The sequence below is a fragment of the Poeciliopsis prolifica genome, unplaced genomic scaffold (assembly GCF_027474105.1).
Source record: "Poeciliopsis prolifica strain line A6 unplaced genomic scaffold, Auburn_PproV2 SCAFFOLD003, whole genome shotgun sequence".
Classification (NCBI taxonomy): domain Eukaryota; kingdom Metazoa; phylum Chordata; class Actinopteri; order Cyprinodontiformes; family Poeciliidae; genus Poeciliopsis; species Poeciliopsis prolifica.
In genome coordinates this window covers 10,776,345-10,793,269 of record NW_026562378.1, presented here as the reverse complement: position 1 = coordinate 10,793,269, position 16,925 = coordinate 10,776,345, and the positions used below count along the sequence as shown (strand labels likewise).

Genomic DNA, 16,925 nt, shown 5'->3' with positions numbered 1-16,925 from the left:
ATAACAAGACAACATAAGACATCAGAAAGAGAGCATTTGCCAAATCTGGTTAATTTTTGCATTTTGGCCTGAAAGTCTCACTTTTATCTATACAAACAAGTTTATACAAATATGAACAACGTGGGGATGTTCAGCCATGATACAGTTCAGGTTCAGTTCATTTACTAATTAAGGTATTATTCATTTGGATTTTTTTATTATTTTATTTTAGTCTTTAAATATACACATTTGCTCATGGTCTTATATTTTTGTCTGCCTGATGACATTATAAAATCTTAAATTAGATGTCATTTTGCTTGATTTCCCTTTCTACAAAATACTTTTTTCACTCTTACTCTTTTTGAGTTCTCTGTTTCCTATGTCAACTTTCACATCTAAAATGAAAAACGCCTTCGTCCACGGTGAACAAACCTGGCAACCCTCACCGGACGCTTTCTGATGACGTCAAACCTCCGCGACTCCACGCATACGTGACAAACAGGAATCAACCGCGTTCAGGGCCAGAAGTGGCTTCTTTTTGCGTGTGTCTGTGGAGGTTTTGGCCCGTGTTGCGTGCTGGAACCCAGCATGGCTTCCACATCGATGCCGCAGAAGCGCTACTACAGACAGCGAGCCCACGCAAACCCGATGGCCCACCACACGTTTGACTAGTGAGTGGATTTGTCCCACGAGCACAACATCCAGAGTGATGTGCAGAGCCACGTGTGCCTTTTCCTCTTCTATTCCGATAGAACATGCAGGACTGAGTGTCTTTAGTGGAGCGATGCTGTTGTTTATAGACAGTTATGGGGGTTAAAGATGCATAAAATAACCAAACCTTTTTAAAATAGCAGACTGTGGCTCTTAAAATGAAATGGGGGCAGAGGGGAACATTCAGAATGACGCTACAATCCCTAAAACTAATATTGTGCTCATTTAACTCCTCCTGGCTCATTAATTATTGTGTCTCCACATATAATCTTTCTAATTTCCAATAATTTCGGTGTCTGGCTTTTCGATTCCGATTTTTAGGGTCATAATTCGATACAGAAACGATTTTTAGTTCATAAACCAATTTTTTCTACTCAAATGGAAAAGAGATTGTTTAAACCACTGACAAGAAAAAAAGACGATGTAAATAAATACATCGTATGCAAACAATTACTTAAGGTTCCTTACTGTGTCTGATTTCATCAGTTTATATTAAACAAAAATAGATTTCTATGTTAAGTTTTCTAACTTAAATGACCAGTATTAGGTTAGTTCAACTGTCTGGCTTTTTCTTACCTAAAATTAAAATATTCTCAATGCATACGGTGGCCGAGTGCGTAGTGCGATATAAAAATACAATTAGAAGCAGTAAAGATGTACAACTTAAATGTATTTTAAAATCAAATTTTGAGCATTTTGATTTATTTTGACGTAAGTTACATTAAAGAGAAAATAAGTTTTCAAATTATTTATTGTAGTTTTAATTTTTTCATTGTAGTAGTAATTGTTTTAAAATTAGATTGTGTACTCTTTGAAATGCAGATTTTTATATTCTCCAGTTAATATTTTGTAATTTAGTGACATAAGGTCCCCAGTTCCTCTGAAGTAACAAGAAGAGCCTTTTGTCTTTTTTTAGCTCCTGTCTGTTTATCCATCAAATTTATGGATCCAGCTGCATCATCTTAGTGGTTACTTCATCACATAGTTCCCTCACCTTATAGACAATTCAATGCTCCTGATTAACTTTACAGAATTTTTGGACTTGCCCCCTAGTATTGAATATTGGTCATTATCAGAGATAGTGAAGAGAAGGACCTGCGATGTGTTGCATTTTCAGCTTTGTGCTGCATTTTGAAGTTCTGAAGTCATCTGTGTCTGGAAAATCTCTTTTAATGTTCCTTTCATCAAACCAATAATGTTAGTTTGGAGAAATAATTGTGATCTGACTTGGATTTTCTATAGCTGACCATGTTTTGCTCCTCCTCTCCAGCCCGGTGTGTCCTGAAGAAATGGACTGGTCCAAGCTTTATCCAGACCTCATACCTGGTCCCTCACCAGAGACGGAGGCCCCTAAAGTCGAGTTTGCAGACATCGGCTGTGGATACGGGGGTCTTCTGGGTAAATAAGTCGCTGATCTGAAGGCTGGCGCTTTTCTCTGTTTTAAAATAGTTCTGTATTGATCCAAGATTTGTGTTTCTGTCTTCACCCTTTCTTCTTCTCCTTTTGCCAGTGGAGTTATCTCCACTATTCCCAGATAAGCTCATGTTGGGCTTGGAGATCAGAGTGAAAGTATCGGATTACGTGCAGGACCGCATTCGGTCTCTGCGTGAAACGAACCCGGGAAGCTACCAGAACATCGCGTGCCTCCGCAGCAACGCAATGAAGTACCTCCCCAACTTTTTCTTCAAAGGACAGGTAGACTAACCTCTATGGATTTATTATGGGATTTTCTAAATCAGAAACAAAAAAGTGAGATAAAGGGAATAAAGGAGAGAAAGACTAGATATTTTAACACAATTTGTATTTATTTTTTACACGTTTAAGTTTTGTGTTGGTTTTCAAAATTCTGTATTTGTCAGTCGATCGTCAGCACTTACCGGCTCTTCAACCAGTCAGATATTATTGGTTTACTTCTCACACAATTAGGTCAGAATCAGTAGCCTTGTTTCTCTTTGTCACATACATACATTGTTTGAGCCATTTTCTACGACCTATTTTTTTTATGGCCAAGTCACTTTTTATTAAACAAGCACATCGTAGGGGATATAAAAAGAATCATGGAATCATTTTTTTCCAGCATGAAATAATTATGTAAAAAAAACTACTTCAGTTTATTTATAGAAAGCAGATATACAACAAATGTCAGATCAGAGCTCTTTACAAAAAAACATCAAGTATATACCCAGAAATATACAGTCAAATCATGCCGATAGATTCAAAGTCAATTACATACATTTAAATTTGATTCTACGTATTAAACAATGCATTTTATTATTCAAATAAGTAGAACGGCTAATTTCTCAAGAAACCCACTACTCCCAAACGACCATTTTTGCGACATAATTTTGTCGTCGTGCTCTGATCTGCTTTATGAAATGTATCAGTCCCTCCTGCATCCACACATCATGATTCTTCCACCCCTTTAATTCACCGCTGGGTTTTCTTTTTCCTCTAAATAAAACACTTTTGGGTTCGTCAGACCACAGGACTCATCTCCCAGAATCAAAGCATTCATCTCTTCTACATTTACAAATTATAATCTGGCTTTCATGCTTCCTCCTCACTCAGCACTAGCTTAGTGCAGCACTTGTTGCTGTAATAAATTTCTCAGCGGCTTCAGACAGCATCTTCTAAAGATGTTCCTTAAATTACATCCATGTATGTGTCTTATACTTGTGAATGAGCCCGTCACAGGGTTCAAGAACCCAAGACTTCATCTGGCATTTCTCAACTTGTTTAAAGGCATAATCTTAGTTTACTTAATGCAATAAAGATATGTGTAAAGATGTCTCTCTCTTTTTATTCTGAGAAGATATTTATATCTGAGCTAGTTAGAGAAATACTTTAGATGTGTTTCTACAAAAGCACCAGATTTCAAAACCTCAACAGTTGTTAGTCCATGTAAGGTAGATGTGTCACGTTTTAATCCATGAAATCCCAACGGTCATCATGAGATGAAGAGAAACCATTTAGGATGTTCAGGAAGAGAGCTCCTGTTGACAACAGTAACACAGTTTACTGGTGAATTTACACTGAAAAACTATTTCAAAGTTCTAGAAAACAAGTGGGGGTGTAAGAACGAATAAAACTCACAAGACACGTTCATGAGAACAACACGAGATTTTGCTTTAAGGAAAATTTTAAATGCAAATGGTCCTTTAATTTGCAAGATTTTGCCCCAAACTGAAATCATTCTTTCTTTTGTCTCTTCAAACTACCAACTACTGATGTTCTGCAGTGCAACATCTCTAATTTCCTACCTTAAACCTAAAAAAATGAAAAGTTTTCTGTAAAGACACTGATCCCATTTTAGCTGTTCAGCAAACTGATTACTGCACTGACGAAAGCCCAGGCCATGTGTTTCATAAAAAGGTGCTTCGTTTATCTGTAACAGATGGAGTTAATGATATTATGCAGATTATTTAATACATCTAGGAATTTTACAACAATGGGTTCACTGACTGGGGAAGGACATTATGTCGGCTCAGCGCAGAGGCTGTTCACATTAAATACTGTAATCTGGGACTTGTTTGAACTTGCATTAGATTACACCGTGTGCTTTGTGTGGGAGGGGGGGATAAATTAGCTAACCTAGATAAAACAACATTTCACCTTAAATGCCCCCTGACTGGGTATAAACTCGGAAACGAGCGCGCGTACAGAAGAGCTGTAAAAGTGTCACGTATGTATAATTCACATCACAAAGGTGTTTCATATAAAAGTCCACACACGGAATCAATCTGCTGTGACTTTGCCATGCTGTTCAGGTTAAATCAGAATGATGTGAGCTTTAATTATGCTTCCAGACAGGAGACGCTGTGCCAAACCCAGATTTGAGGCGCTTTAAATGAATTCACATGAACTGAAAGGATCAGGAGAGACTGGTTTTACTTTAGGTGAAGACAAGCTGAGTGAAAGTGTTCATAACCCTTGACCTCTTTTCACATTTCTTTTTTTTTTAATCTCACTTTTATTGGGAATTTATTCGTTGGACGTTAATAAAAGACTCAAGTTGTTGACTGGCACAAAAAGGGATGAATTGGTTTAAGAAAGAATACAACAAAAACTCTGAGAAATATGCAGTTCATTTGTATTCAACCCCCTTTTCATCTCATACTTGGTGGTGGCAGCATCATGCTGTGGGAATGCTTTCTTTCAACTGGAGCAGAAAAACTTTTCTAGTTTATTAGAAGATAGATGGACTTTAACTTAGACTGGATAATAAATCATAACAATATGTGTCGCAATAGACACATTATCAATATCAATAGAAAATGCATCTGATAGAATATTCCAGGGGTGTCCAATGTGTGGCCCGGGGGCCATTTGTGGCCCTTTGTCTGATTTTGTGCGACCCCTAACTGCAATTCAGAAGTGATACAAATTTGTCCTGCAGATGAAGACTTTAAGTTTGTAACCAGGGTAAAAAAATTGTAAAAATTGTGGATAAAACAAAATGATATTGATATTTAAAACAAAAAACGAAAGAATAATTATCGATTTCGAACGATATGAAACACATTGTGATACGTTTTTCAGCCCTATTGTTCAGCCATAAATCCAACTGTGTGTCCGTCCGGGTTAGGACTTTCCATCCAGTAAAAGAGATCAAAAGTATGGGAAAGACATAAATATCTCCAAAGAATGAGAGCTGTAAAGCATTTAAAGGAGTTTCTACAAAGAGGAGATTGCAGAGGCTAACGATACTGAAACCAGCTCTTTAGGTACTATGTCTGGAAAGTCTTGAACCTTTTGTTTCATAAGCCCAATTCACATGGGGTAAACATTATCTGGGGATCGCATATATTAAATAAATGACTCACCTATGTCTTTTTTTTTTATGTGGCACAGGATAACCAAAGCCTGAGATTTTGCTGATGTTAGCCTTTTTGCCTCAACTCTGGGAATGACGTGAGTCAATGTTGAAACAATATTACAGGCTCCTGGGTGCTGTGTTGTCGCTAGCGCTAGCCAATAACAGAGGGCTTCAAACAGAGGATATGCATGATGTGAGTCATCACTTGCATCTGATTTTGCTTCATCCTTTTCGTTTTGATGCCGTGTGTTTCGGGACGACAGGGTTTTGCTGTCCCAGACCCAAAAGGTTTTCAGTGCAGTCTAATGCAGCCTCCATTCTTAAAGCGCGCTTCGGATCCGCCCACTTCTGTCCAAATCAAAGCGATTCCTATTTATTAGTGTTTTCACGTGACTTCGTAGTTCAGCAAAATATAATTGGCAATTTGAGAGGAAAGTTTTACTTTACACATTACTGACATGGCCGATTCACACCGGATTAACAACACTGACGATCTCCCTCATTATTACAAGCAGCATGTGGTTCCTAGGTAAAACTAATCCCATCAGAAAAGGGCTTCAGATGACTAAACAGTTTGGAAAATCCCAGACGATGATGTCAGGGCTTCATGAGCTTCACAACATTTGCATTAATTGCAAATGTTACTTTAAAGTAACACCTTAAACACGCTGCTGCCGTGTGTCACAGCATCGTGACATTAAAACAGAAAAGATATAAGACAGAGCACTGTGGATCTTCACCAGTCTGATTCATCCTTGTTTACAATCAGAAGCATGAAGCTGAAATATTTATGTATTCAGATAATTATAATCAAGCATAAATAGCATGGGAATGTCCTGCTGTCGTTCTGTAACTTGTTTCAGTGTGAAATGGGCAAATCAACCCCAGAACCCCAGAAAGCAAAAGACATTGTGAAGATGTTTGCTGAAGCTGGGAAGATAGCAGGGCTGCAACGATTACAGTTTTTTGGCCGATTACCGACCTTTAAAAAGCCTGACCTGCTTGTCCTGATTTTGGCCGAAATTGTTTTTTTTTTTTTTTGTCTGAAATGTCGCTAAATATAGCTAGAAAGCCACTGAGTTGGTAACAGTGGGGTTACTATTGTTAACTGCAAACATGCAGACATGACCTGACCTCAAACCTCTCTTAATGGAGAGCAGAAAAGAACAGTGGCTGACTCTTAGGGCTTTGTTGAGGTAGATAAGCGTCACACGTCGGTATCGGCCAATCACCGATTTTCCAAAATTACGGAAATGGATGCCGATGAATTGTCTGGCTAATAAATCGGTGCACTCCCGGAAAAGAGTGTCAATATCCTCAGTGAAACATGTCCTGTACTGATGTGGGCTGTAAGGCGGCTCAGAGAGGAAGAAGCTATTACTAGAACATTAACATAATAAACTAGACGTTCTCTGCCTAGACGTCTTTTGTTGCAAAGTGTTAGTCAACCATTTTTAGCAACAATGACTGGGGCAACACTCTATATTATCCTACATACTCAACAGGAGAGGCCCCACATTCTGGATCTTATCACACTGGATACCTGAATCCAGTGTGATAAGATCAGGGGGTCCGGGGCCCAGCGCCACTGCCTGTCACAATAACAAATTGTCCCAGAAGTTCTTGCAATAAATTATATATATTGGTATTGGTATGACGATGTAAGCTCGTGCTCTCAAAGATTAATACACTTTAATTTTGTGCAGAACACTGGAATATATTGTAAACATCCAAAAAAACATATCTAGAACTAATGAATAAAGAGGGAATAAAAAAACCAAAGCCATAAACCAAATGGATTAAGAAGAACAAAAATATTAATTAATTGCTTAATAACATTGCTAAGTATGGCCAGGTTCACAGGTTATAAATACATCAGTTCGGGAATCATTTGTAAAGTCATTTAAATGTCCCTCAGAGGAACAACTGCTGCATCGTTCATCTTTAGTTTTCTGTGCAGCTCATAATTAGCATAAAGAAGAACGAAGAGAGGACCACCCAGTTCAAAAGTTGGGCATGTTGCGCCTTTCTCTCTCTCTCTTTCTCTCTCTCTTTCTCTCTCTCTTTCTTTCCTTCTCTCTCTCTCTCTTTCTCTCTCTCTCTCTCTCTCTCTCTTTCTCTCTTTCTCTCTCTCTCGCACACGCATGAGCCAGCATATTCCACAAAGCCGAAGCACTTTTCTCTTTTCGCCTCTCTGGTTTGTTTTGTACCCTAAAAATGATTTGAAGCATTGAAGTTTTTCCATCTTCCATCAGCAGCTCGGAGCCCCTGAGGCTGTTCCCGGTGATTATCCCCCACATCGTTCTGCCTGTACCAGATGTTATTTATTTTAACGAATAAAAGGTGACTGGAGTTATCTTTTTCTTTTATATATCAGCCAGACTCATATCAGTGGTGCCTGCACTTGAGCGACTGTCAAAGACAAACATGGGGAAGTTTGTGGTTAAAAAAAAAAAAAACGTCAAGAAGGGAAATTCCAGTCTTGCAAGAGTTTATGAATATTATGAAATGTTCAGCAGAGAACTTTTCTGGTCCTTCTGTTTTGTTCTTCACTTTAAATGAAGGGAATAAAAATTTTGGTGAACTGTTGATGGAAATTTTCCTAATTTTTTGTTTGGCCAACACAAATGACTTACTTGTTTTCTCTGTTTGCTTGACTAATTGTTCCCACTGTTTGTCTTGTAGCTCAGTAAGATGTTCTTCCTGTTCCCCGACCCTCATTTCAAGAAGACCAAGCACAAATGGAGGATCGTTAGCCCCACGTTGTTAGCAGAATACGCCTACACACTCAGGATCGGGGTATGTTTGAGCGCTACTTGTGTGCAGAATAACATGAACATTCAGAAGTGGTTGGATACTGTTGAAATCATTTCGCATTTTAGTGTTTGTTGAATTGTCTACTGAGTTCAGCTTTACGTCTGCATCTGAATAAATCAGAATATCATCAAAAATTCATTTTATTTCTTTGGTTCAGTCATTTACATCTTCCACAAGGAGAGCAGATCTACAAAAGTGCATTTTTGAAGAAGCTCCTTGTTCGTAGTGTTTATGAATAGTGAAGGAAAGTTCGGTGGAAGGAAAAAGTGTGGTAGTAGAGTGCGCATTAGCCAAACTGATGCAGACAGTGTTAAGAGGATTGTGAAGTAAAGTCCATTCAGGACTTTGGAGGAAAAATTTGGATTCTGTTTGCCTCGTCTGTGATCAAAATGTTTGAAACTCTTGGCATCTCCTGATGATTGTAATTCATGAATGATACAAGTGATGGAGACTTTTCATTTCCATGAAAAAATATTTTACGTACAGTGGATAAACACACTTTTACTTTCTCTTTAACTTCATATTAAATAGCATAACATCGATCCTGTGACTTTTACATGAAATCAAATATTTAATTCATTTATTAAATGTGGCTAAAAACAAAGAAAAGTGACCCAAGTCTTATTATTTCTGAGAAAAAAAGTTATATATTTTTTCAATTTGTTTTCCAGTCAATCCTAAAGTAATTTGCAAACTGAATTCCTTTCTCTTAATAAAGAAAACGTGCAAAACCCAAAACTACAGTGATTTACACATTACTATTCTGCAAAATGCTTGACGACTGTTTAATTGTAATCTTGCATTATCAGTTTATTATTGAGCAAGTTAAAAATATATATGATTTAGTTTTTATAATGTTAGTTTAAATAAGATGTATTTTTTGCTGTGGACTTGAGGATTTTGTCCCACTTGACAAAAAGGTTTGAATATTAAGGTATTTATAAAGACATAACGATGTGGGCCATCATAGCTATAAAATGAAATCATCTTTTGTTATGTTTTTATTATGCGATTAAAAAAAATAACTGATCAGCTGTATTTAATCTGTGTAAAAATTTTAGTTGAATTACTAAAATAAATTTTCTGATTTACACATAAGCTCATTTTTATCTTCATCCCAAAACCTGCTGCAGCAGTGGAAAGCTTTTTTTTCCCCTTCACTGTCATTTTATCAGCAGCTTGTGTTCAGCAGAAATCAGTGAATTCAGTGAAATCAGTTCGGGCAAGCCGCCTGCGGCCGGGTGTCGGCCCCGCCCCGTCGGAGCCGACCCCGCAGCTGCGGCACGTTTGAGCAGAGCAGCGTCGCTGACGGAGGGTTCAGAGAACAATGGGAGGCTTGTGTCTAAATGGGACTTTATTGTTTTTCCTCAACTGACGGATTTGTGCGTGTGTCGGGGAGTGTGTCGACGGGCCTTCGGCGTTGGCGCGTTGCCAGACGTTCGCCGCTGGGTGGGAAGACCGTGAGCAACCTGCCTATTTATAGAGCTGCTCTCATAGCGTATCATTTAGTCATCACTTGGGTTGAATTTAAAGTATGATCAGATGACACCACAAACAGTAAACAGTAGTGATTGAGCAACAGAGATTAATGTGGCTGCACTGCTGATAATGCCGTCTCTCATCATCGTTCTGCCCTGTCGGAAGAAAAAAAACAACTAGGTTTTACGTGCCGAAATGCACCACTGTGGAAATTTGTTCCACTGCTAAACTTACTAAGAAATCCATTTTCTGGTAACTTTATCTTCCTCGCCTCCAATGCAAACTGTATTGACACAGGTGATTCACCTCTGTACTGTCTGTTTGCTATTTTTATCTTTTTACATAAATTACCCTGTCAGGGTGGTGAAAGCATCAACTTTGAGCCCAAACACTGAACTTTTCAGAAAAAAAAGAGCAAATTTTATTATCAGTGGAAAAGTTCACCTGAATGATAACTGGATGTGTGTTTGAATTTTAGCCAATTTTTTTTTCCCAGAAGTGTCCTAATGACCTTCATGTGAATATTGTTTTTTTTTTTTTTCCGTTTTCCCTGGTTGCTGCAGGGTTTGGTGTACACCATAACAGATGTGGAGGAGGCGCACGTCTGGATGGTGAAGCACTTCAGCGAACATCCGCTGTTCGCACGTGTGCCAGAAGAGGATCTGGTATGTCCACATGCAGCTTTCAGCCCCAAGTTCATGGAAAAAACGACACATTTCAGGATGTGACATTCAGTGTTTTTACACTTAGCTTAATTTGCTTTTATGTTAAGCATTAAAAAAGTTATTCTTTATGACACAAGCAGTGTTTATGCCCTTCAAACCCATCCTGAAACGTCACAGTGTTTTAAGATTTTGTGTGATAGGGCATGATTTTAATGTTGTTTTTTTTGTTTTTTTATCAGCAAAAAATATTTTAAAAACACCCCAAACACTGAGTAGAAACGTTTTTTTGACATAGTTAAATCTCTCCCAGCTTTGAACATCTAACCTTCTGATTGGTTCAACAAACTGCCTGCTGTTTTTTTCATATGAAATGTTTTATTTCTTGCTTCGCCGGAGCAAGAACCCTAACCTCTCTTTGGATGGATGGTTTCCATTTTGTTTGCTAATACAAATCTGAAAGCTTCTTAATTCTTTTTATTCAGTCCCCGTTTCTCTGATACCCCTAAATAAAATCCAGATCCTTTGTGAGTCACCTGGTTAGTGAATGCAGTCCGTTTGTGTTCACTTCAGTTCCCTGAACGCCTCAGAGGTTCGCCAGACTCGACGGGTCAGGCAGAGGCTTTAAAGCAGGATTAGGTTGTTGAACAATGTATGAGAAGAACATGATTGTTGAAAGAAAGCAAAAAAAAAAAGATTTGAGACTCAAGTGGAGGTTCATCTTCCAGCAAGAGAAAAGCTCTAAATGTACAACCAGACCTGCAATCCATCCATATTCACGTCGAAGTCCAGACCTAAATTCAACCGAAGGTCTGTGGCACGATTTGAATCTTAATGTTCTTGTTACGCAAAGAAGAGAGGAGGAAAGGTTTCTACCTTTATGTGTGTAAATCTGCTGGAGACACTTGCAGCTGTTTTGAGTCAAAAAGGATGGAACATGCACACCTTTCAGAATATCATTCAAAAAACATTTAAAAACCATGTTTATAAATGATTTTGAAAACATTAATGAGCTTCTTTGTGTTGGTCTGCCACATAAATTCCAACTAAAACACACTGAAGTTTGTGATTGTAGCAAAACATGGAAACGCTTAGCAGTGAACCTTACTGTATTTCAGCTGCTGCTACATTTCATATCTTTAACAATGAATAAATACATTAGGTCAGCTCCTTTATCAGTGTTTAGGACGAGACGTGGATTATGATTACGCCAAGCGATCATTGCACAGCAGTGTGGAAAACTCACAAAGTGTCAGAGAGCTTTGGATCTGCTGCAAAGTCCAAACGATCCCCGATTCTGATATTTGTCCTTAAACACATCCTCTGAATGAAGTTTGGAGGATTTCAATCTGTCCTAAGTGAACCAAATCATGCACTTTTCAGATTATTTTTTTTATTTCCAGACTTCCATGGTCTGAACGTCACAAAGTCTTTTATATTATTATTACATATCATTTAATAATAATAATAACAACGTTTATATTACAGGTGGATGACGTCATCATAAGCCGCTTGAGTTCCTGCACTGAGGAAGGAAAGAAGGTGCAGAGGAACGGCGGGAAGACCTACCTCGCAGTTTTCCAGAGGATCGAGGATCCGCTTTGAAATCAGACACTTTGGACTTTAATGCAATACTTTAATGTGTTTAACCACATGGACAACAAAGCTCCTCAGTCGTCTGGAGACTCCTTCTCCTTAAACACCAAGTGAAAACAATGGCTCACTAGACAAAAGGTTATTTTCTTTTTTTATTTATTTTTATTTCTTTCAATGTACATTTCCCTCACCGGCTGGCCAGGCACCTCTAATTTTGAGGTTGTTTATGTTTTTTATTCCAAACCTGGTTGAGTAAACTATGCAGCTTTTTATAAGACAAGATCTCTGTGTTTTCTTTGCGTACCATTCCTTCAGCGGCTTGTTTGTTTTGGATCGTCATCTGGCTGCAAGATTAGAGAGTTTTCTGTCATGACTCAACGTGATGAACATTTATCCTTATCTATCGGCCCATCTTTGTGAAGTTCAAATCAAAGTGGTGTTCAGCAGTAACAGTAGCATTCAGTGTGCATTGTGTGATTGCTAGCTGTATATTACAGGTCGGTATGCGGGTCTGTCAGGGGCATGGAAACGGGACGGCGCAGGTCTGAAAAGGCCTTGTGCTGCTTCGGGCTGTGGTGATTATCAACAGGACAGCACATGCCTTTACGTTCATAACCCAGACACTGGAAAAACTGAGCTGAGGAGGGAAATGCTGAACCCTAAACACTGGTTCAGTTCTTGAACTGAGACGTGTCCAATTAATCAGGTTAAGCTTTTTGTTTTTGCTAGATTCATATATTCTTCTGCATGTCCTACATGAAACATTTTTCCAACCAAATCCAGGTAAACTTGAACCACATTAACCTCTGATTAGTAGATTAAATTGCGCACATAATAAGCGTGTCAACCAAAGCCTCCTGGACACCTGAAGGTGAAGAGAAACAATGTTTTTGTAGCGACTCCTGGGAAAAATCCAAGGTTAACCCAAACATAAACCAGAGACCAAACACTTCCCGGTGCTCCAGTGGTTTTCCCAGGCGCCTGAAGGTTTCTTCCCATGGGACCGTCAGCTCTACGCACACAGAAAAAAAAAAGAGAAAGAAGCTTCTCAGGAACGTTTTCATGGCCATCACAGCAGTCCTGAGGCGCTGACCTGGTCCTGAAATTCCCCAGATCCATCCCCAGGATCTGCCAGCACAAGCCCCGAACCATGAAGTTCCAGGTCCGGGTCTTTCCTCTGGGCTTCTGAGTCAGAGCTCCAGGTAACAACTGGGCTGCGTTCACACAGCAGCCAAATGCAACCTAAACCTGCCTATTCTCTGTCAATATGCGACCCATATCCGGCTTTCTCACCGGTTTGAACGGCCCGATTCAGATCTTCTGACCCAAAGAATCATATCAGTTCCACTTCTATACATGGACCTGATTGTTTTTGAAGCATTTCATCCGGCTTGTACGCATTGATACAAGACATGCGTCATAATTCCTCACCAGAAAAAAGCAGAGGCGGTAAATCTGTACATAAACACTGGTTGGAAATTATTATGAACTTATAAAGAAGTCTGCATCACATCACTGTCCCTCCACGCCCAAACAAGAGTCAGTTCTCCACAAAGAAACCATCGCTATTAGTTGTCCTCCATGTTGTTATGATCTTGCGATTATATCATTAACTCTCATTGCTGAATAAATGCTAAAGATTGATCCATAATTGACTCCATCCATTATTGCAACCATAAATGCGCTGCTGTGTGCATGCAGGTCACTTTGTGGACGTAAATCGTTGGCACAGAAGTCTGATTGCGGTCGGGTTGAATTAGTAATATGAACAACCAGGCTAAATGAAAAAAAAACTGCAGGGTGAACGTGGCCTTGGTGCTGATCAGAACCGGACACACAGATCCACCACGTCCTGGGAGTCACTTCCTCTATTCTCTCTCAAGCCAGTGATGGACTTTTGTTTGGTTTTTGATCAAAAAATCAAATTTGAATTTATCTTCCCATTATTTCATCCTGGGTGCTACCCAGAGTAAAGCCATAGATTTCACCCCTTAGTGACGCATTGGAGGAATTTGAGTAGCATGACAGGGTCTGAGAAAAAAACGCAGCTGTTTGATGCTCTGAACTTAGACTGAATGTCGGTGGTATTGAAATGTACCAGCTTTTCACACTCGTTTTTTCTGGTCATCTGAATGCATAATTTTTGTGCTTCCCTTTGAGTATAAACTGCTTCTAAAAAGAGCCCAAGAGCTTAAAGAAAACAGATCTCTATTGCTGTTTTTTGGTATCTGGAAAACGAAGGAATGTAACATCACAAAGCAGCAGGAACTGCCCAACCTGTCACCAACAACCCTAGCTTAGTTCCAGGACGTCTGATCTGTTGGTTTTACCAGAGAAACATCTAAAGCGTGCAGGACAAGCGTCCTGAGGACCACGGATGTTGACCTCTGGTTTAAAGCACTTCCCTTGGTGAAGCAGAATGAAGAACAACATTCAGCAGCTGTAAAGCTTGAAGGAGTAATGTTCTGTGAGATTTTGTCTCTTAATTTTTATTGGACCAATTTTGGCGTATAATTCTGTGCTTCAGCCAGATATTAGCTGTAGGAAATAGGGCGTCATATTTGCCCAAGAATACTTTGGCTTTCTAATGACTTCATGGTCTTGCCGTTGACGGCGAGGCTCCTGCGTCCAATAGCCACTAAAAAAAGTCCAAATTGTGCCCCCTCACCCCCAGGCTTAACGGAATGCAGTGTTTGTACTGATTTAATATTTAGTTTTCTCCAGACATGTCCACTTTAGTCTCATGAGTCATGAGTTGTGATCCATTCAGATGATACTTAACCTGCTAAATGAGGTCTGACACGCAGCTTTTAGAGTTTTTGTTGTTTCCATGAGCATTTCGTGGTTTGACCGTAAGGGTGAGTTTACTTCTGGGAATATTGACGACCGTCTTACAAGTGGAAATGATTCCACTTGTGAATAATTTGTCTCAATGTCAAACGGCAGACTTTACTTTCCTTGTGGCATCGTAACCTTTGCCAGATTGGTGGGTAGGGACGGTCTCTCTCCTGAGGTCGCTGCTGATGCCTCCCCTCCCTGGTGGCCACACCTCACTCACTTAACCAGGAGCATTATTAAGAACACCTGGCTGCTGCTTTCCCCTTTAAAACCTCCGAAGGGTTTAGTTTCTCTCACTTTTCTTTTCTTTTATAAGTGGCACCGTGGGATCCGTTGTTCGTCTTTGTACGCTTGATGACGTAAGAGCTGACACAGTTTGGATTCTGGTAAAGAACAACATCTTAATCGGTATTAGGGCTGAAACCACTAATCAAATTAATTGATTACTGGAATAATATTCAACTACTTTAGTGACTGATTAGCAGGAGTATACACACTTTAAAAAGGCCAATTGCTGAAACAGCAGTAATTAAGTCAAAGCTGTATAAAAATATAAACATGTTGGAGTTGAAATAAAAAATGAGCTTCATCTGAAAATGATGATGGTTATTGACTAAAATGTCTTCGGTTTCAGCTTCACTGGGTACAAATTCTGTTAGATAAAATCTCCTTTTTGATATCCAATTATTAAACGGCCAACGCAAAACATTGTCTCCAGATTACTATTTATTCAAATAGAAAGAGCTGAGTTTATGTTCATGGTAGAATTATTTTGCATCTTTTTCTACAAAACAATGTGCTAAAGAAATGCTGGCCTGTTACAATTCAGGCAAATGCAATAACATAAAATGTTTTCTTATTTAAAAAATATCAGAAGTTTGAATTTGTTTGCTTGTATTTCTAATATCGCAGAAAAAGACTTAAATAAAAAATCTGCAGAATGTGCCAATATTTTGTACGATCAATCAATGAATTGTCAGAATAATCGATAGATTAGTCGATTATTAAAATAATCACTGGTTGCAGCTGTAGACCACACACTTTGTTTGCTACACCATCCCAGTTGATAATGCCTCCTTTTGCATTCACACTCAGAAATTTGTTCTGGATTGACATGATACACAAAGCTTCTTTGAGTGTCCTCAACAGCTCTTTAAGATTTGATGTGTTACACAGATTAGCTGCACATTTGTTAGCGGCTCATCCACGACGTGATGCTATTGGACTGATCAGTAGATCACCTTTGGATCCATCCTGCCGCTAAATGTTGCAGCTGAAATCAAGACGGGTAAAACCCAGCAACGTCTTTCCAGTTTGTTATTGTCCAGTTTTGGTGAGTCTGTGTGACCTGTGGCCTCGGTTTCCTGTTTTCAGCCAACAGGATGGGCCTCTGTTGTGGTCTTCTGCTGCTGTAGTTCATCTGCTTCAAGGTTCATCATGTTGAGCCCTCAGCGACGCTGATATGAGGCGCTGCTGGCTTTCCTATATCTCAAACCACTCTGCTTATTCTCCTCACTGCTTGTTTCTGGGCCATCTTTTAAAACGCGAGCGACGGCTGCGCTTCAGATTTTGAAACCAGCCAATCTGATGCCAACAACAAAGTTTAAGTGAATCTGAACTGCATTCAGATTCACTTAAACTCCCTTTCTTCCCCATCCTGATGCTGAGTTTGGACTTCAGCAAGTGGATGCAAACTCCATCTACTTAATAAGGTCATGAAATATCACTAACGAATGGAAACATCAGGATTTTATGCCGTGAGCAGGGATTTCCTGTTTCTTTCAAACATTTAAATGCCACCAGTCACCATATGGTTTGCTAATTACAGGATGTATTCACCGGATTACTTTTACAATGCGAACATTAATCGCTCCAATAAAGCACTAATGCAGATGAGGACATGCTCTTCTTTATTTCACTTATTGCTACCACGTGGCAACAAAGCCCTCTCAGCGTGCCAGAACTGCATCATGCAGCAGCATTTAGTCATCATGCAGGATTTTACGGGGCGAATGTGTTGCCTCTGC

The 16,925-nt window shown here is 39.2% G+C and overlaps 1 protein-coding gene across 1 annotated transcript; it reads left to right on the top strand.

The window, feature by feature from the left end:
• The first annotated feature begins 467 nt into the window (after nucleotides 1-467).
• On the top strand, nucleotides 468-13,629 carry mettl1 (methyltransferase 1, tRNA methylguanosine). The gene is made up of 6 exons (XM_055027248.1): nucleotides 468-650; nucleotides 1,961-2,088; nucleotides 2,201-2,385; nucleotides 8,192-8,305; nucleotides 10,366-10,467; nucleotides 11,953-13,629. Exons 1-6 carry the CDS (start codon nucleotides 568-570, stop codon nucleotides 12,067-12,069), a joined length of 729 nt encoding a protein of 242 aa, XP_054883223.1. The 5' UTR covers nucleotides 468-567; the 3' UTR covers nucleotides 12,070-13,629.
• The last annotated feature ends 3,296 nt before the right edge of the window (nucleotides 13,630-16,925 follow it).